General features: G+C 43.5%; 6 protein-coding genes across 6 annotated transcripts; 2 read left to right on the plus strand and 4 right to left on the minus strand.

The window, feature by feature from the left end:
- Nucleotides 1–1,424: 1,424 nt before the first annotated feature.
- Nucleotides 1,425–4,004, plus strand: TrAFT101_011047 (uncharacterized protein). Its single transcript, XM_024901013.2, has 2 exons — nucleotides 1,425–2,081; nucleotides 2,166–4,004. Exons 1-2 carry the CDS (start codon nucleotides 1,621–1,623, stop codon nucleotides 2,749–2,751), a joined length of 1,047 nt encoding a protein of 348 aa, XP_024756992.2. The 5' UTR covers nucleotides 1,425–1,620; the 3' UTR covers nucleotides 2,752–4,004.
- Nucleotides 4,005–5,458: 1,454 nt separating this feature from the next.
- TrAFT101_011048 (uncharacterized protein) lies at nucleotides 5,459–6,985 on the plus strand (the record flags this gene model as incomplete). The annotated part of the gene is made up of 1 exon (XM_024898645.2): nucleotides 5,459–6,985. One exon carries the CDS (start codon nucleotides 5,459–5,461, stop codon nucleotides 6,983–6,985), a length of 1,527 nt encoding a protein of 508 aa, XP_024756993.2.
- Nucleotides 6,986–9,591: 2,606 nt separating this feature from the next.
- Nucleotides 9,592–10,640, minus strand: TrAFT101_011049 (uncharacterized protein). The gene is made up of 3 exons (XM_024910761.2): nucleotides 10,351–10,640; nucleotides 10,265–10,296; nucleotides 9,592–10,205 (listed from the first exon to the last, which is right to left on the minus strand). Exons 1-3 carry the CDS (start codon nucleotides 10,594–10,596, stop codon nucleotides 9,806–9,808), a joined length of 678 nt encoding a protein of 225 aa, XP_024756994.2. The 5' UTR covers nucleotides 10,597–10,640; the 3' UTR covers nucleotides 9,592–9,805.
- A 3,385-nt stretch (nucleotides 10,641–14,025) lies between these two features.
- Nucleotides 14,026–14,898, minus strand: TrAFT101_011050 (uncharacterized protein; the record flags this gene model as incomplete). Its single annotated transcript, XM_066129135.1, has 1 exon — nucleotides 14,026–14,898. The coding sequence occupies one exon, from the start codon at nucleotides 14,896–14,898 to the stop codon at nucleotides 14,026–14,028; it is 873 nt and encodes a 290-aa protein (XP_065985265.1).
- Nucleotides 14,899–16,913: 2,015 nt separating this feature from the next.
- Nucleotides 16,914–17,087, minus strand: TrAFT101_011051 (uncharacterized protein; the record flags this gene model as incomplete). Its single annotated transcript, XM_024907002.2, has 1 exon — nucleotides 16,914–17,087. One exon carries the CDS (start codon nucleotides 17,085–17,087, stop codon nucleotides 16,914–16,916), a length of 174 nt encoding a protein of 57 aa, XP_024756996.2.
- Nucleotides 17,088–18,398: 1,311 nt separating this feature from the next.
- Nucleotides 18,399–19,657, minus strand: TrAFT101_011052 (uncharacterized protein). Its single transcript, XM_024901026.2, has 4 exons — nucleotides 19,183–19,657; nucleotides 19,004–19,099; nucleotides 18,766–18,941; nucleotides 18,399–18,713 (listed from the first exon to the last, which is right to left on the minus strand). Exons 1-4 carry the CDS (start codon nucleotides 19,361–19,363, stop codon nucleotides 18,489–18,491), a joined length of 678 nt encoding a protein of 225 aa, XP_024756997.2. The 5' UTR covers nucleotides 19,364–19,657; the 3' UTR covers nucleotides 18,399–18,488.
- Between the last annotated feature and the right edge of the window lie 1,309 nt (nucleotides 19,658–20,966).

The raw sequence follows: 20,966 nt of genomic DNA on the forward strand, positions 1-20,966 counted from the left end.
CTGGCTGACGATGGTAGCGAACAGCAGCTCCTTGAACACAACTGGGACCTAATTGCACAATATACGAGTTCTTGGTCTTCTTTTAATTATAATATAAGATGAAGCAAGATACTGCGAAAACTACAAGACAAACCAAAGTACGGTTGAAGCAAGTCGATGGCTATAACTAAGCTATGATCCTTGGCTGGGCGCTGCGAAAGTTGAAAGTCGACGCACGCATATCCACGCTCTCAGTGCCATGAAAACGGTGTTGTGCTACTCCTTTGTGGCGAAGCTCTCAATATACAACCCTTGTACAATTCAACCATGCGCTTTGAGCTCAGATTTTCCATGCTGCGTAATATGGCATTTTGATGCTGCTGCTGCCAGGGCGGCAGGAGCAGGACTTCGCCTCCACTCAACTTAGGGTTTAGCATTGAGTGAGTTAAGTTGGCCAGTCTCACAATATGTGGAGGCGGAGTACGCCACGAGTCTCACTGATGCGCAAAACGTAAGCAAGTTTTGTCGGCAATTGAAGTATCCTGCAGAGAGTAGCGAAGCACATGCGTCTGTCTACATGTTGTACATGTTGTACGTACACACATATGCAAACACTTGAAAAACTACCAGTATGGAGCACTGGTGGGAGGCAGCCTGGCTGTGGGACCGGGCGGGTAAGGCTAGACAGAGCACGCACATAATCCGCAGCTCGGGCGAGATTTGCATGCTGACGGCAGAGTGCCATGCAGATGCAGATTGATTCACTCGCTTGGCATCACAGCCTGGATTGGAGTTGCGTGCTCGCCTGTACTGCCTGCCGAGTCAGAAGAACTTGATGTTTCAAACTGCACTCCGTACATGCTTTCGTAATATGATATGAACTACGTAACGGCTCTGGAATTACATCCTGTCTCACGGGGAAACGCGGGAATTCAAATCCAGTAATACCGAGCATTAGCGGCGTCTATAATATCTGCCCGGCCACGACGGGCAATGGCACAATCCGGCGTAGCCATGATGGGACACAGACAGCCAGCTAAGACCAGAAAAGCCAAATTGGCGAGCAGGAGCCAACGTGGTGAAGATTGATTACCGATCCTCCCTCGCACCAAAAACAGGCAGAAATGCGCTTCCGAGGGGACAGGCGGCCCACCTCGGACCTAGGGCTGTGTCTCTCTTGTCTCTTGTGGCTGGCTCCATGCGTCCTAGGCGATGACTCTAACTCGCAGCCAGCCAATAAACGCCGCCTTGGGTTTCGTGCTAGTTACAGCCCGCAATTGCAAACAGTACAAGTCTGAGTCTGCAGAAGTTGCAGCCACGGGCGAGTACCGGCCCTCTTGGCAACAAGTAGCCGTTCTGGCAACGCCCGAGCACGGAGGAGCAAATCTAGATTTCCAAAGTTCCTGCCCCTCTCCCATCTGCACGGGTTCCCACTCCACACATTGCAAACACCCCTCGTGATCATCAGCGCCGGCATATATTAATACTCTGTTGCGTCGACATACCTGACGGCCTGCAGAGACTGCAGACTGCAGAACACTGAAGAGCCTGCTGCGGCCCGCAATCTGACCAGCCGATAACCGGGCATCACGGAGCCTTCCTGGCACGGAAACAACCGCAGAAAGTTGCAGCTAATAGTACATGGAGTTGCTACATAATAAGCGTCGTCTCTCATCCTCTTCGTCTCTTCGCTCCGGCACTCTCGCCTGCCACCCCCGTAACCACAACAACAACCCTCACTCTCTGAATCCAGCAGCCATGGGTGGCATCCCAGCAGACAGTTTCGCCTCGTCTGTTCCGCGCACAGCGGTTCCGGCCGGCACGCCGACGCCTCCTCCCGAGCCCATGTCCGAGCCGTATCATGGATATTCGTTTCCCCACGACAAATTGAAATGTCGCCTGACACGTGCGAACAAGACGCCGCTGGTTCTTGTGTCGTGCGGCAGCTTTTCGCCGCCAACTTCGCTGCACATGTCCATGTTTTCAGTTGCCGAGAGCTATGTAGACCACACCGGGTATGAACTGGTCGGCAGCTACATGAGCCCGTGCAGCGATACATATGGCAAAAGTTCGCTGGTCCCCGCCCACCATCGCATCAACATGTAAGTCTAGAATCTACAAATGCGAAAGCGGTGCTCCCACTTGGTGTGAAAATCTTGCTAACGAATTGCCGCGTGAATTACTAGGTGCCGACTTGCTATTGAACAGACCAACAGCAACGCCATGATCGACGACTGGGAGACTTTGCGCCGGGATGAGGCCGGCCGCCCTGTTTACACACGCACTGCCGATGTCCTCAAGAGACTCGACGAGCAGCTAAATGATGTCCTCGGCGGCATTCAGACCGTTGATGGCACGTATGTAAGAGCACGCGTTATGCTGCTTATTGGCGCCGACCTGGCCCTCACCATGAGCGACCCCAAGGTGTGGGCGCCCGCCGACATTGACGTGCTCCTGGGCTACTATGGCGCCTTCATTGTCGAGAGACCTGCTCTTTGCGATATCCAGGAAGCCATCCGGCCGCTCAAGAAATACAACGACAACATTATGGTAGTGCCGTCCTTCCAGAACGACGTTTCCTCGACCAAAGCCCGCGCCCAGATCCGCAACGGCGAAGTCGCACAGGACCTCCCTCGATCCGTGTACGATTACATCAAGCTGCACCATTTGTATCAGAGTGCTCCGCCAAAGGAGAGGCATTCCATTGATAAGACCGGAAAGTCGGATCTGGATATGGTAACACCACGTTTGCCTGTCGCAACCCACAGGTGACACCAGTGACACCTTGAGAACTATTATAACATTATCGCAGAGCACCAAGGCAGCATGCTTGTTCATATATTGGACGCAGCAAGTATACCCGCCTAGGCCTTGTACCATTTTCACCAGCGCCAGTCAAGCGATGATAGATGCTAGATCGCAGTATCATTTTTCTTTTTCTCTGTTTCTTTTAAGGATGTCTTGGAGTTTGGATTTGTTAGTTTTGTACTTTTGATATCACACTGGCATTTTATGAGCTATGCTAGTACTCTTCTTGCCATGTATTTGAGCCACAATCCTCTATCATCAAGGGACTGGGCCGTCGCATTGGCATCCTCCACCCGGATGGGTTGCATTTTACAAGAGCTACTAGGTGGAATGGAAACGAAGCTTAATAATGAAGTTGATGGAAACGGGCTTTGGGTAGACGTTTTGATTTGATACAGATAGCAAAACAGCCATGGAAGGGATTACACGCGACAGGGACGGCTAGAAAGACTTCTGACACAATCTCTGGGAACATAGCGATAAACGGACATGAGGGAACACTACCGTGATAGAGTTTTCGAGATGATGCGACTCTTGGGGGGCTTTTTTTTTCTCGATATTTTAGAAGCTGCATGTTTTCTTTTGTTCATTTTGTAACGGGGAGACTGGGCTGAATGCCCTCTATCCATGTAGGCTTGCTAGTACTGCATCACTAGTATGCTCATTAAAAAGAACTCGGGCGAGCGGAAAGCTCTCGGATCAGAGGATTGTTTAAGCAGCCTCTACTGAATCCTTCTTCTTTGTCCCTTTTCCCCTTCCATACATCTGACAACTTTATGAATAGCTGAGCTGGCTAAAGAGACGCCGAGTTAATGGTCCAGGGCGGGCTCCAGCACACGCCTTGATTCTGCAGTTTCAAGATATCGCGCTCACGGACATTTTTCGGCTTTTCGGCGTCTTAAGAAGAAAAACGTACTGGGGTCAATGCAAGGAATATGAGCGATATCGCATTACGTCAAGGAATTTGAGAGGGAAAGAAGGATATGAAATAAATGGCCCGGTGGGGGAAAAGAAAAATAACCCTTATTTGAGAGAGGGTAATCTACGACTGAAAACTATAGTACTTCGTATTTGTCTATGAATAGTTAGGGCTAGGTAAAATTATTGACTGCAGTTGTTGAGTAGGTACATGTAGGTATTGACAGGCGCTGCTAGAGTTTAGAAGTGGCTACTACCTATGTACCTAAGAGCGGGGACCAAATAACCAATATACTCACACCAATAGAAATAAAATGCTAAATTTATATAAAAGCTTTATTATATTATATATACCTAGTATAGGTAATAACACTAGTAGTAGTAGACGTAGTAGAAGTAGTAGAAAGTTAGGTATATTTAGACTTAGTTACCATAATCCAACCAATTTCTCCATTATCAATTCGTTAATACGACCATTATATACCGTCCCTCACGGCTTGACCAACTGAGAGTTCGACTTCTATCTGACGGCTCCTGGACTGAAAGGCAACGATTGAGGTTTTTACCCTTCTTATGATCTATTTAGGCTTGAAGTAATCACAGTGTCTTGCGACTGGTATAATAGAGTGTACGTACCTTATGGTACCAGCTTCAATATTTTGCAATAAGCGCGCTCAAAAAGCTAAAATGGGGGGTCCTGGTCTGAATAAGATTACTCTAGGATACTGTATGGGGGCTTCTACTTGTAGAAGTCGGGCTATGGACGCTATGCTGCTTGGGATTTTGGAAACGGATGGCAAGAAGCTGATCCTTTGATACATATTGTCCTTGGTCCCTACACAGTGACCATTGATCTGTGGACAACTACCAAGGCTATTAGAAATTATGCGACCGGTGATTGGAATTGACCGGAGGCTTATCTGGAAGGTCTCTCTATGGCACCCTTACTGGCGAGTTGATCTCTCGATGGAAAATGAGCTTTGGAGAGGAGGCTGGGATCAGAGCATTACACTTATTCCCCCATCACCAAGTTTCAACATGCTTTTGGTTCTTATCAACCCTGGATTTCTGGCTCTGGCACACCAAGTGTCGACTTATTTGAATGCATGACGTGGGCGTCGTAAATGTGACTATACTGGGCAGCTTCGCAGTAGTGCGTTGAACCCTATCTGACCTCCACCGTGATTAAAGTACCTCCAGCACGGTTCTCTGAGTGGGTCACAAAAGAGGAATTCAATATACATATGGCAAAGGTCCACGGAATCGATCGGAAAGCCACAGGTTTGTGATACCTATGGTAAGGAAATTGCTATTAAACTTGACCTCTTCATTCATAAGAGAAGTGTTTGCAGAGCCCTAGAGAATAGACCTCATGAATACAGTAAATGCGCTGCATGCATGCATGTATATATTAACTTGATGTCCATATGTGTAGTCACGAGAGTTGAACCCTTGATCCATATAAACATGTAAAATATACCCGACACCAACAAAAGTCTAATCTAAGCTACTTTGCATGCTAATAAGTATTTTCCCAACATATATAGGAATTCAATATTCAAGGTCAATAAACAGACCCTCAGCCACGTGTGAATTCAGTGATGGGAAATTACCCAACAAATTCACGCTGCGTTGCCAATATATAATGGGCTTGATCAAGGAAATCTCGAATTATGGTGTCCTATCTAAGCAGCAGTCATTGATCGTGTCTGATATCTTCCTCTAATCAGAACAACCACCAAGTAAAGTGACAATGACGCGCAAAAGTGCCGATAGAAGACCTCGTGGCCTAAAGCGCAAACGAAGCCAGGTACCGCAGCCATCAAAGATCAACTGGGCAGATATGCCTCTAGAGTTGAGAGAGATGATCTTAGAGGCTTTAGAAGACTCGTTACAGGGTGGGAAAACAGCCTCATACGCCTCTGTCTGCAAAGAATGGAACCGAATCCTTGAGCCTTACATCTTCAAGCGCCTCAAGTTATCGTTAAAACGGATCCAAGAATTTAAAAAAATTGTTACCGATCGTCGTCGACCATTCGTTCAATTTATATGGTTCCGGTTCGAGAGAGCTGTCTACCAAGATGAGCTAGACAATGTCAAATTCTCGTACGCAATTTTTCATTTATTTCAGACTCTATCAGAATGGGGAGAAAGAAATAAGGGCCATCCGGGTATTGTTTTAGAGTTGAGCGCGTTCTCGGTCGCCGATCCTTGGCACTCAATGAAAGATACCGTGCCAAAGGAACTTAAAGACGTTGATGTCACAGAGGATAGCGATGCGTTAAATACCATGTACGAGAAATCTCCTCTCCGCCGCATGCGAGGACTGTCAGAAGAAGCAAAATCCCAGCAAGCGATGTCGATAAGCTTCTACCGCCCTTTGGACTTTCCAAGCGTACTAGAAATGCCATTCCCAACGGTGCATTTGATCACAGACCTAACTGTGCGACGCCAAATGCATAGCGGCTTTTTCACAAGATACATAGGGCGTTTGATCAAGGCACTCCCCAGGCTCGAATTCCTAACATTCGAGCCATCAAGTACTTCTTTTCTACAGGGGCATGGTTGGGGAGGTTTGGGATTAAACCCAAATATCCAAGCTGTGGAAAAAGTTTTAAACCAGATACCGTTTTCGATTAGACGTTTACAGCTATTTGAAGACGATATTTCATTATACAGCAATAACGGAAGGTCAAGAATTGGGACTGATCGCCATGCCCTGGGTCGACTTGTTGCAAACATCAGCCAAGAAAAAGAACCAGAAGCGCTGGCTTGTTGTTTCATCATCGATGCCTCGGATTTTTTCGCAGATTTTTGGGCGCCCCAGATAACTCGGGCTCCAGATAAAAAGCTCGGATGGACCAAGCTTACCTCGCTTGTCTTGACTTCTTCTCTCATCACGCCGTCCTCTACCGGACGAGTGCCAGCCTTGTTGCTAGCAGCCGCCCGCGCCGCGCGGCATATGCCCAGCTTGGAGATTATGGAGCTCTATAATGCAGAAACAGCATATGGTGGTATTTTCACCTACATACACGACGAAGAAGGTAGTATTATCCGGTGGGAAAGCAGTTGGAAGTGGGAATTTCCATCCGAGGTCATTTGGATTTGGAAAATGACTGCAAAGGTTCACGGAACGGATATTTTTGATCATAGCTCGGATCGGATACAGAAACGCGATTTGGGATGGCCGGGTAGGATTATATCACAGCTTCGTACGCGTGTGACGGTTGTGCATCCATTCACGTACTGTAACATGATGAATGGGTTAAATCACATGTAGAGTACTGACAGCGCAAGCGGAAAGAGAGAAAAAAAAGAGGGGACAGAAGAAAAGGGAAAGAAAGAAATATAAAAGAGAATCTGGAATACCACCTCTCCTATTATACATGAGAACGTATTGGCTATTCGCTTACCTATACAAACACTGAAACCATGGTCTTGGATCCAACATGGAAAGTTTAGAAATAATGATGCTATTTGATAGTACGTTTAAGATCCATGTGTTTCTCTCTTTATGCTGCTCAGGAGGTTAGTGTGCACGTCGTGAGAATTCAGCTACGTAATAATAAAGGCGAGGTACTTTGACGGATTTATTCCTCTTGACTATTCAAGGCTGGTTTAGATAATGCATACTAAACGCCTTGCTATTATCACCATTCTACAGCAAGACTAATCCAAGAATACTACTCTACTTTCACTATTGAGGAAGCAGACTGTGGGCACCAAAGCTCACTAACTTCGTCATCTATCCCTCAAAGATCTTGGCCACACCACTACATTATCACTGCTATTTCGCTGTTGTTCCTGACCCATAGAGCTATTGCTTATATGGTTTGTCTTTCGATGGCAGTATTACGTCTGTTAGTCGTGTCACGAGAGGCCAAAACTGAAGGAAGAGGGGCCATGTCAGATTTACAAGCTCTCTCTTGACGAAGTATCCATCTGCGGCAATATTCAGAGATGAAGTCATCGAATCTACAATATGGCTAACGATGGAACCTGTCATGAAATTTATCGCACTGTCACTGCACCTGCATCTTGATCAACAAGCGTCCACCTACAACAATATTTGGAGGTGAAATTGGTCAGATTGAGGTCATAATCAGCAACGGAATATATCACCCTGTCACGGTGGAGGAAATATGACCGTATACAAAGCAATACGAGGGGGCTGGTGGGTTACATGGATATCGGTATACATATGGGCATAATTATCCTGAGCACAATCATCCGGTTTCAACCTGTCATGACAATAACGTTTTGATGAAGAGTCTACCTATAGCAACACTCGAGTGATGAACTTGACCGCGTTGAGATCATGGTCAAAGATGGAATCTATCGTGCTCTCACGGCAGAGGAAAGGCGGTGTACAAAGTAGTACTTAGGGAGTTGGTGGGATCAGGAAATTCGTATTTTCGGTGGAACCGGGATAGCATAAGTACCAGTCCAGAACAGAAAGGGCAAGAGCGGTCACTTCAACTTTTCGAAATCGTCTCTCCAACAGGTATAGTTATATGAGAATAGCCGTTCATTTCCCATCAGCGAATGCGAAATGCTGATGGAAGAAGCGGGATGTCTAGAACGCAGAGTTAGGATAGAAGACTAGAATACCAGGTACATACACAGAGAGTCAAAACTGAGAATATTTGGCGTCGCATGAATAGATTGGGAATGTAGACAAACTCACTGCCGGAATATTTATTTTATTTTGCTTCATTTTATATTGTATTACCGTAATTTATAAATACGTCTGCTTTAGTTCTACTTAGTCTGCTAAAATTAATAGTCGTTCCAATCATTCGCTATGTATATCCTGCCAGCAGAAGTGGCAGTATAGCAATAGAAGTAGAGAGAGTAGAGAGAGTAGAGAGAGTAGAGAGAGTAGAGAGAGTAGAGAGAGTAGAGAGAGTAGAGAGAGTAGAGAGAGTAGAGAGAGTAGAGAGAGTAGAGAGAGTAGAGAGAGTAGAGAGAGTAGAGAGAGTAGAGAGAGTAGAGAGAGTAGAGAGAGTAGAGAGAGTAGAGAGAGTAGAGAGAGTAGAGAGAGTAGAGAGAGTAGAGAGAGTAGAGAGAGTAGCGATAGAGAGGCGCTATGCCTTCAACGCTATTTCTGAGGATATTGCAGGCAATGATGTCTACTTTGGGTGCCTCCAGGTGTAATAGCCACAGCCCCTTGAAAATCTTTAACTAATCGCCGGTTCTATCTTTCGCTGTACGTCGGTACTTACAGTAATACCGCTAGAGCTTGGATGAGTTTCATGCATCCATGATCCGTAGTGGGATTACAGCATCTGTGGGAGAAATCTTTAAAACTGGGTACGTTCTCCAGCGTATGGACAATCTGACCTTTGATGTTATGTTTCAGGAAACGATAAATTGCAGTAGGACCTAAGAAGCTATTAAAGAGCTCAATATGTCCAATACATCAAGACTGTTACAAGGAAATTAATTCCATTTTAGAGGAAACGAATTATAGATGCCAAGGACACTTGGTCTCCCAGTGCACCTCTCCAAGGGTTTAGCTACAGTATTGTATTTTCACCTTTACTTTATTGTCATAAGCTATGTTACAGACCAATTAATGAGTAAATCTGAAATTGATTCATTCCATCAAGCATGACTTGCTCGCCAAAGCGAGAGTAATACGGTTGTTTAACAATGTAGGATATGACCCGAAGTTTTATTATCAGTTCTTTTTTATAAACTACACTTCTAATCCACGGGAAAATTTAAAATTCGGTATTTTATGGAGGAAATTAGCCGCAGAGACAAAAGGCTTTTCACCTGGTATAGCAGTGCGGATATGTGGATTATATTTATCGCCCCGCCTTTCGCATCACGGGAAACTGGTTGAACGGTAGAGGCATACTAAAGGCAACTATAGCTATATCCCAGGTGTAAATAAATTTGTATTTTAAACTCGTTAGAGACCTAAAATGATACCCTGACTAGAAATAGACAAGCGGGGTCGGAATTGAGATTGGCGCTTATATCGTTAACAGACAGATGTATACCCTGTATGGAATCTTCAATCTTCGCGAGAGTCTGACACCAATCCCTGGGGCGCTAAACAGCAGTTGAGTCTCAAGGCTTGTTGCTGACCTTAGTTTGATACGCTTTGTTGCACACCGCCTTGGCCTCCCCACCCTTCCACTGCCATAACTTGAAAATTCATTGTGCCTAGATTCATACCGAGTGATTTCCATGCGTTAAAGTGGTTTGCAACAGTGACTGTGCCACTGGATCTTTTGGAGTTCCGGACGGAGATATACTGGTTAAAGGTCGCTGTGCCCTGAATAGAAGGTTCATTAACACGAGTATTCTCCCAAATCGTGTAACTTGATCCGTCACTGGTGACGCTGCCTTTCACCGTGCCGGCGGAAGGATATCCAAAGTTATTTTCCATGATATAGTACTCAACAAGGGGGTTGGTGCTCCAGCCATAGACAGCAAGCAGGCCAACGCCGCTGCCGACACCAAAGTTGCCGCTGAAGTTAATGGGACTATAATAGAGAGGATTAATTAAGGGAATGTACAAAAAGAAGGTGGTAGCAGTGCTCACCTAGAGCCACCAGGGTTCCAACCGACGCCAACCTAGCTTAATGTCAGCATCTCCGCTTGCGAATGCCACTTCAGGGGTAAACATACTACGAAATCCTGAGGATAAGACCAGTTGACGGCAAATCCTGTGTTTGAGTGAGAGTAAACGACATCTCCACCAGTAGTATAATCCTGGTTGTAGTTTATGGCGGATCGGCGAACCGGATTGGATGCTCCAAGAACAAAGTTGTGAGGCCCACGCTCAATTAAGTCAGTATTGCGTTCCTCTACGGGAGCAGCCAAGGAGCTAGCAATGCCGACTAAGGTAACTAAGAGAGATGAGAATGCCACCATGGTGAAATATCTTGGCAAACGCGATGATACGATGGTAGTGATGGATGCAAGAGTTTAGATTTAGGCGGCTTGGCCATCCCTATATATCATTTTCAGCCACAGGGTTTCTTGACGTATCTATTCATCGACGGATTAGTACAAAATAATAGATTTATCTCACAAATAGGAATATTGTCAAGAGTTTCGAAATTATGACTAGCCTCAAGCGGATCTGGGGTAGGTCGGTTAAGTACAACATTTAGCCTGCTAATTACATCGATCGACTTTTTGCGGAGGAGGTAGTATTCCAGTAGTCCGTTAATATAATTTTAGATACACTACGGAATATATTGCGGCACTTGCATGCGGTACATGGCAAAACCTTCTTAGTATTACAACTGGGAGAAACATAGTAGACATGAGATTACGTCTAAGCTATCCATACGGCCAGTCTCTCGGTGGTAATTTCTGCTTTGTCAATTTTTTTTCCTCTACTGTGGATAGGGTTATGTTACGTTATTATGCGACGACTTCAAGCAATTACAGTAAACAAGGATCCGTGTAGCGTTTGAGAAGCCTTCTTCCCAGAAACCTCAATCTATGTCTGTCAATGCTCTCAGTTGCCTATGTTAAATTTACAAGATTTTACTGCGCTACATGCTGATCATCAGTATAACTACAACTAAGGATAAAAGACAAAGCATTCAGAGATGAGAAATTGTAGAAGAAAAGGTCTCAGAAAGAAGCATAGGTCATAACCTTGTCTTTTCTTGGCACCCAATTGGTGGTGGTAGTATCAATGGCCGTCTTCTTCATATATTGTGTATTATCATAAGTGGAGCATACGTTTTGTGATACGTAAATTTTCATAATACTGGTGCTTAATTAAGTAAGAGGTATTCTATTATTATTACAATGCTATATACACTCTCACTCTCAAGCAATATCACGCCCTCACGCTATCCGAATGTATTAAGTTCCGTCTATTCCGCATCCCGTGGCCCGTATCGCACACCCCGTGTTCCACTTGCTATTTAGCCTGTGAAATAGAGTGCTTAGGGCCTGTCCGCATCTATTCCTTGATTGGGCTTGATATGCTTTGTAAAACTTGCCAACCCCGCATTGCACTGAAGAGAGTAAGAATTGACATTGAACCATTAAACAACATAATATTTGTAATCATTATTACGAAGTTTTTTCAATGGTCGCTGTCACAAAGATGTATTGCCTAAATAGAAGGATCTTAGATGCAGGTTGCATAGGTACCGACTGAGCTTGCAGATGCATGCCGATGTAACCCTGTTTGCCGCTCCAATCGCACCATATACTCAGTAATGGTAGTTATCTAGTTTCAGTACCAAGATAATATTATAGAACATATTTTATCTCTGTCATTTAATATTGAAGTAATAATAATGCAGATACTGATACTGCTTCCTTCATGTTATGTAAGAGTTTAAAATGCCTCTCCTTTCTACCGGATTAAACTTGAGCATAGCTGGTTATTCTTCTTAATATTGAGTTGATGCTGCGTGACGAGAACACAAGTAACTTTAACGTTACAATCATAATACGCTAAAACAGATAATTGTAGGCGAAAGACATTATGCAAGATACGTTAGCGTACCGAAGAAATATGAAGATTGTTGAGAGAGAGCTCCAGAGCCCTTTTAGTTCCCAGTAACCAGCATCGGACACTTAAATAAAATACGATAGGCAGCCAAATTACAATCATAACCACAGTAGACTAGTATTATGCATCACAAGGAGGTGTTAGTATTAGCAATTCTGACTCACTAAGCTCATCATCGAGTTATCATGATATCACTTCCGCTAGAGGCTACATACATATATTCTGTTATTAAAATGGCAGCCTTTTTTATTCTCTTTAGTTTTTAGTCTTATCTTACTTCTATATCAAGTTTTACCATTGGAACGTTTTTTGACAAAACATCACTAGCTTTCTATACTGTAATCGAGAAACGATCTCTCTAGAAAAAAAAGCTGTAGTCTGTTATATGTCGGTCTGATAAACTCTTGCGTGCATATTGTATTAAAGCTTTTTCTGGCAATCGGCCCCAGGAGATAAGAAGCAGTAAAGGTTTGATTCATATCTACCTAACCTCACAATTCGTATTAAGAATACCTATGTACACTAATTCGCGTCGTCACAAGGCAAAAGATATAGGGTGAGAGATAATAAAAGTGTGTCAACTGCCCAGACATGATACTAGGGTGTGTAGCAAAGGCCTTTAACCATTGAACCACATTTATATATATATAATTAAATGCATAATATATTAATGAAAGGTTCTACATGATATGCCTTGCAGGAGTAATTAGCCTGAGTTCACTAGCCTGCTTATATGCAGCTTTTGAAGAATGCCAGAACAGGTCAACGCGTGTTAATTACACGATGCATCCAATTACAGATCTTTCCCTTCTTTATTCGCTATCTTGAACTGGTCAGCTTTTTACTTTAGCCGTACCTTTATCTTGTTGCATTTTACTTTTCTTCTTTTCATCTTTTTTCTCTCCGTACTTTAATGCCACATCGATTTTTAGCAGGTCATTGATATAATTGGAGGTATTGTTGTAAAAAAGGTAACCTCTTAAATATAAGAAAATAAAATGGTTTTTGAAATTGAATATAAAGTCTTGTAAACTACCTGTTGTATTGTTCGTATCTTTAACATTTCACAGTAATAAAGCGTTACCACTCGCTGTTTATGCCGCTGTTGATACCCATCTCTATTGGATATATATGATATAAATATGTATTGTACCTCATGCTTTCCTTTTGTTCTTAGAAGATGCTTATATATACATATTTCCTAATAATAAAGCCTCGTTTGTCGACAAGTAAGATACACCCACCCACCGCTGAGCATGGCTATAACTACAGCCAAATTAAACCTTTGTAAATAAGCTTCTCTACAGGCTTTTATGATCATTTTAGGAAAGGAAGTCAGGAGCCACATGGTCTGGCCACGAGGTCCAGTTTTGCTTGGAACTGACCTCACCCAATGGCTAGGACTCTTATTTAAAGAGATGAATGCATTTTCCATCCCACCATCTCAGTACTGAAGCAACATTGGGTATCTAGCAACTGAACTAATAATTTACATGCGTATGTAGTGCTTAGAGATAGAGCGCAGAGCCAAGTCGAGAGAAAGATGAAGGAAATGAGTGGAATTATGACAATTATAGCTCAAATCCAAGTGCTACCTATGGGTTCATTTTACAATGTAGTATGTACAGTTTGAATCAGGCTCTTACGAGAATGAATGACTAACTAATTTGCCACAAGAACTATGAATTCTTAATATGGAGGGTACATATTAGAATTAGTGTCTGGAGTGCTGCGGCAGATGTGTTTAAGTAGATTAGACAGTTTATTTGACTGTGAAACTAAATCTTGCCGGTCCTATCGAGTTTTGTTCATCTATTTTACTTCTTCTCCCACACCGACTTGTTTTCCTCCACAAATTCTTCCAAGCTCTGCGATGGGTGACCGATAATCTTCTCAAACCAATCGTTGGTACCAGCCAAAAGTCCATCATGATGCATTCCGGTTGCTGCGTCGAAATGTTGCTCCAGGTACGGGATTTCAATGCCCGTAAAAGACCGAATTAATACACTAGCACTGACTTTTTCGTAGCGAATTTCTCTTCCAAGGTGCTTCGACAGAACACTGGCAATCTCGGACGGCGTCAACTCTGTAGGGCCGAAGAGAGGGTATGTCTGTCCTGCATGGCCGGCAGGGTTCTCAAGCAACGTGGCGGTGAACTCTCCGAGATCCTTGGTGGAGACTGAGGCAAATTTTCCAGATGGACTAAATGGAACAGCAAAGCGATCTTCTTCCCTAATCATTTTCCCGGCAAAGATAAGCCATCCGTGGAATATAGTTGGTCGCAAGTGCGTAACGGGTGTGCCAGCCCAATCGAAAACTCGCTCCGCAAGCCAGTGGTTAAGGGCAGCATTGCTAGGGGCGTCTGGTCTCGCTGTGATCTGGGACATGTTGACGATGAATTCTGCTTTGGCTTCTGTAGCTGCCTGAGCAAAAATGGCACTGGCATCGATTAACCCTGGCCGTACAGGATACACAAAATAAGCTCTTTTGATGCCCTCGAATGCACGTCGCACTGAGCGCAAATCAAGGAGATCCCCAACGACGACTTCGGCGCCTTGAGCTTCAAGCTGGCGCGAGCGATCGTCTTCCTTGTGAACAAGCGCACGGACAGCAAGACCTTTCTGCAACAGATGCTTGATTGTAGCGCGTCCAGTGGACCCCGTGGCGCCAGTGATGAGGATTGGAGCCATTGTGAAATAACTTCTTTTAGCAATATATGGCTTTTTACGAAGCTGCCAGCTGACTTTCAAGAGTAATTGTGAATTTTTTGCAGCTTCTAGTAAGACACTGATAGACTATAATGAGAACCTCTTCATTTGATGCCATGTCTCTGACGTTGTATTTATACAACACAAGTGTGCGATAACATGAGCGGATCACCGTCTGGCACCAGCTTTGGCGATTTGGGGCCCTCTTGGAAATCAGTTCTACCTGATTTGGTGATTAGTATTCTTCGATGCTACCGGAAACATTTTGGTTTGAGCTTAAAGTTGGCTGGGGTGGGAGGACTCATCCAGAGTCACTGAATTTCAGCCACGTGCGAGGTAATATGTTACCTATAGCAATTGAACCTATCAGCTGTGAAACCCTGGTTGTTGCCAATAGCTTGCTTTCTAAAATTACTAAATAGTTTCATCATTCTATGCATAGCTTGAAGTGCCTACTGTGTCCAATTACGACAGTCCGGTAGACATAATTCCGATTTCCATACAAGTTTATACATATTACGTCTGAGAAGTGCTGGAGTTGGTAAAGGCATGATCTTCAGGAAGAAATAATCAACTGCTAAATATTTCAGGACCATCCACCAACACCTGTCATACGGTAATGTTTTCTGCAAACTTATTTTCAGGTACTCCAGAATGTGAGAGCATTGATCTTCTGCTCGTTATTCATTACTAACCTCATCTTTACCGAATGTCGTTGAGACTACAGTGACGCACGTCTATCTTTATTTCCCTAAAACAACCAACTTCCTTGTTCTAGTAAGCATAATGATATCCGTACATCATTTAGTCTTGACGGCCAGCACAGTCCTTGACATTATTTGTTTAATATCTCGAGACGTCAACCTGGGGTAACTACAAGAGGCTGTAAAATTCCCTCCGAAATGTGGGCCTTTGGAAGATATTTGGATCAGTAAATCTGTTGGACCCATAGAGGTCCCTTGAGGATGCCGAGGCGGACGACAAGCCACTTGTGAAAGATACAAGGCAATTTTATAGAATATCAATATATAAAGCAGCCTTTATCATCTATGAGAGACTATATGAGCACCGTGCAAAACGTAACTTGGTTGTTTAGTAATTATTATGTAGGGTTCAGTAATCATAATTGAAGCCACATGTTTCTCCCGAGGGACTTAGTATATGGACTACAGGTGCTGTGCATTCGTAAACGTATTGCTGCCTCAAATATAGGTTGGTAGTGATGTCCTATGTTGGGCCGAGAGGAATAGTTGCGCTGACGGCATAAGCAGTAGTAACCACGAAATACCCAACATACTTACCTACCTTCGCGAAGCCTGCTCAGGTTTAGGTACATATGGTATTCGCTAACATCGTGCCCGTTATCAGTTATTTTTGGCAGTTTCGTCCAAACAACTGTGAATCTTTCAGGATGCCAAAATTTAATTCCCAATGTGGACTTGGATAATGCGAGTAGCTTTCCCTCGTTGTCGGTGGCAAAGATTCTTCCCCCTTTTCTCTGATACAATCTAAGTATCAATTATATTGGAACACGATGTGTTATACTTTACGAACCATCATTCGGATAACTATGCTACCTGGGTCATATACCAACTTACAGCAGTACTGTGAGAGATCGGCGTCGTACAAGGGAGTGAAGGAGTGCAAAGAGTTAGATTACTACAAAGTGGCAGGAAGTTCTCATTAGGATGCTATAAAAGGCTAAATTTATCTCCGGCTTCCTATGCGCTACGTATTCCTAGTGCCTTTATCAAGGTGTCATCTAGATTCTCCTTGGGTAGCTCTAAAATATCATTCCATTTTTCGGCACGAGCGCCAAATGTGTTATAACCCCAAGGCGCATAATAAGAGGCCGATACGGTTTCAATGTATCCTTGTAGCCACTCGCCACGCTTAATGCGTGCTTCGCCTTTTGCTGCAAGATCTTCCGTGGAAGCTTGGGTTACTTCAAATTTTCTACCAGAGTCGCTCAAGAGTCGCCAAAACTTCATTTTGAGTTAAGCGCGGAACGAACTGACACGAACATCTTGGTTCTTAGTATCATTTTCATGCGTGAGCACAGAAGCAATAGCCTCCGCAACGGTCTTTGTGTTGGTGCAGCTGAATTCTTGGTCACCAGAATCGAATATGGTAACTTTAAACGACTCGAGATCCCACTCCATCACACCCATGTCAAGTTTAAATTCTCTCGCAGACTGGGTAAGCATCTATAAGAACTGGATTAGCCTCTAATAACTCCGACGTACTTAGAGAGGGACGGAAGCGGTTTGGGGAACAATGAGAATAGTTACAGCATACCCAATCGAAGAACGGGCCAGTAAAAATCCTTGTCCCATTAAGGCCCTGTGATTCTTTCCCTACGAGGTATTCCCCAAACTCTTTTTTCCCGGCAGTAAACGAAATCCGTTTCTCAATATCGATTAATGTTGTGTCACCACCATAATCGCTAGGTAGAAAGCGCTTTGCTAGCACAGATACAGGCATCAACTACAAATCATAATTTGGAACATGATTATTAATCGCTCCTTTAATATATTTACTTTCTGAATCAGATAACTAATCCGACCATCTTTAGGTATTACTCATTTGACCTTGTCATTTGTAATTATCTGAACTCTTGATCTTAATGACTGTAGAGAATTGAGCGCATTAAGTGGATTATTAGGTTCAGGAACAGCGCAGCTAAGCATTTTAATATAGAACACAACCCTATACATGTTCCAATGAATCGGCAGGATTTTAAAACATTGTGTTGGGCTACAGACGGTGGTTTTTACAATATATATAGTAACAACTGCCTGTTCAAATATACAGCTATTCCTTGGAGACTTACTTGTCTTCGTCCATTGACTGAAATGTCTCCTGTTGAGAATTGCTTGGTGACGAAACAATATCCAGTTTTAAGCCAGTAGAAACCTGCCTTTCCTTGATAATCATTTTCTACTGAGTATTATAATAAGTCAATTTAACACTGTACTTTTTATGACTGGGTGATATTCTTTTTTAGTAGCAAGCAGGTGTGGATGTAGTCCCGTCACTATACACCATATGCTTCGTATATAAGTCTTAATTACGGGTTGTGGCTTGGGCTTATTAAGGGAATCATTATGAAGTGTTCCGAGATGCTTCAATTGCATTTCGCCAACCATTTAACGTAGTAATGACATTTATATCGCTGATATAGTACGGTATAGGTTCTAATATCTCCTTACCTATGAACAGGCAAAACGAGAGCTAGCTTACTTTTTTAAATGCATCCTCCAGCTTGGTTATCTTTAAAGGGTGGCGTGACAAACCTTTCTCCTACCAAGATTAGTAAAAGCCTGCCAGGGCTTCCGCCATTTGGAGATAATTAGATGCTAGAAACGGCATAGAGCCGAACAGTACATGGTTAATGCTATATGCAGCTTTAATCTGAAAAATATCCCCTATCCGCGGATCAGTATAGAAATTAGCCTTTAGAGTTCAAACAATATACATTTCGCATGAAGTCTGATCAATTGTTCATAATCCTTATTTACGAGCTATAAGAATCTATTCCAGGCGCTAAAGAGTATATCTCAAACTGGTCACTAGTTAGGATGTTCGTAGTAGGTGACAGTGAATGTACCGTCTGTCTTTTGAACAACGTGTGCATAAAATTTTCCCAGTCCTTCGCCGCTGCTAAAATCGATGGTAGCACCATCTCTAACAACAGAATGGTAGTCAACAATTTCACCTGGAACCTGCTGGCTCTCAGCAATGAAAAACTTCATTTTTGGGGTAATCTGGATATTCATATTATTCCTTGGGGCAATCTAGTATTCGACATGTTATTAAACGCCAACTTAAATCTGGAGACAGACGTACTGATGCAACTGGAGCAACTTGGCCTCGGTTATTGACTTTTGCAAGACCAACCAGATATGTGTTATTGGGCACGAGGAAGTCGGTACCCGTTTTAATCTCGTAGGCGCCCGGAATAGCAGACGGAGTGGTTTCTTGAATTACAGGGAAGCTTTGAATGATTTTTTTGTCAAAAGTGCCTAAGTAAAGCGTTAAATTAGCTTTAAGTATCAATTTGACATTAAACGAAGCATAAACTTACTTCCAGGTGTTGAAACCGTGCCAAGCTGAGCCAATAAGCTCATGCCGGTGGAAACGACCACCCCTGGAGCAGGTGTGGTAGGCACAGTGCCAACCCCTAGTTGTTCATTGGTTAGCAAAACGAAGCATGAATAAGAGGTGTATGGTTAACAATAGACGTCAAGTAATGTTACTGCTTACATGCATAAAAATCTATTCCAGTATGGATTTCAAAGTTTCCGCCATACGGCACAAATGAGGTATACCAAACATTAAGCCAAGGCTCAAGACCCCCAGTGAAACTTGGGGGTTCCATGAACGCAGCATAGTTCGTGTTTGCTCCGCGTTTATTTTCAAGGGAGATAGTGTAGACTGTAGACATTTTGAAAGAAATGATTAGTGTGAATATTTTTTAAACGCTTGTAGTGTTCGCTCTAGAGATGATGAGGAAAGAGTGTTTGAATTGGGGGGTTGACGTGCTTTTATAGATGAAAATGACCACTCAATTTGCATGAGGTAGGTTTGGACGTGTCGAAAGTGGTGGACTTTGGCTGCCGCAGAGCGTAGCAGATACAAGTGCTGCTAGTTCAGCCAGTATAGAGCCACAATATGAAGCAGTAATACCCAACCGAAGCCTAAATATTATTTTCCTACCCCCGTGTACGCCGGGCAATACTATTTTCATAAAAAGCAGTGTTTGAAAGGTGAAAATTAAGTCCCCAAAGTAGCGACTTGATATCCAATAGTAACTTCGAACGGCCATGATATTAGTAACATAGCTACTCAGCAGCTGCATAATGTGCTATGCAGGAGCCAACGCCAATTTTTGGAAGGACTATTGTGGCAAATCAAAATGCTGCAAGCAGCTGGCCTGGTAAGTATCTGCTTAAGAGCCGGGAGGTTTAAACGCCTATAATTGGGGGAAGCATTGAAACGCCAGACCGCGCCGGGCAAGGGCATCGGGCTAGTTGACAGCCTGCAGCCGGTGAGCACAGTGAGGCTTCTCCAGCTGCATCGCATTCCCGCTGTGGCCACAATTATGAAGTATGACGGGAGATGGCAAAAAACTTGGGTATTTTTACTTCTTATTTCAAGATTTTTTTCTTCTTCCTAATTTGAGCATGTAAAGATGTTTTTAAAAGTTGCGTACAGCCTATTAGAAGAAATACACAGTATGGAGCATAATTCGAAAACTAATTGTAGGGGGTCTTTGGTACGACACTGCTGAGTGAAGATGGCTTTCCATAGGATTGCACAAGCTATGCCTATGGCTCGATACTGTACAGCATCTCACAGATCCAATATCATGTGCGTTCCGAATAGCATCGATGGTTGTCACGTTTATGATGCAAGGGAACGTACATAAAGTATTTTGAAAGCTCTATCGCAATACACCGGGCGCCACGTTGAAGTGCAGGGAACTATTCATGTCTCTCTTCAAGCCCAACGCAAGGCAATGACCTGCCTTGCATGAAAGTTTCATGCCATTTGTGCGTGCGTATACAGGAGAATTTTTTTCAGGGTACGCTCATATTAAGAACTATAAGACTGGCTACTTTTAGATATTTCTGGCTGTAAATGAATAAAGCTTAGCCGGCATAGTTCTCCAGGCAATAGCCCTGGGTTAGATTTGCTAGAACCGGTAGACATCTGTGCTAAGACTTTAGTGAACCCCTACGGAGAATACTTACACAAACTACTAAACGTTTGGTTGCATGCGTGGCTGTGTGGGTCTATATGCGGTATTACTGCAAAAAAGCCTTGACAGCTCTATTAAGAGGTGACACGTTAGCATGCATATGTACGTCAAAGAAAATAGATGAACTAGCAAAATGGTTGAGAAATCGAGCCTTTCAAGTAATATTGCAGAAAAGGTGAGAAAAATAAACAATACCATGGACGTGAACGTGGAGCAACATTCGGGGTTACGTGCCGCAGCTTCCTATCCTAGGCCGTGTTACAGCAAAGTTTCACCTCTGGCGTAA

The sequence above is a fragment of the Trichoderma asperellum genome, chromosome 7 (assembly GCF_020647865.1).
Source record: "Trichoderma asperellum chromosome 7, complete sequence".
NCBI lineage: Eukaryota > Fungi > Ascomycota > Sordariomycetes > Hypocreales > Hypocreaceae > Trichoderma > Trichoderma asperellum.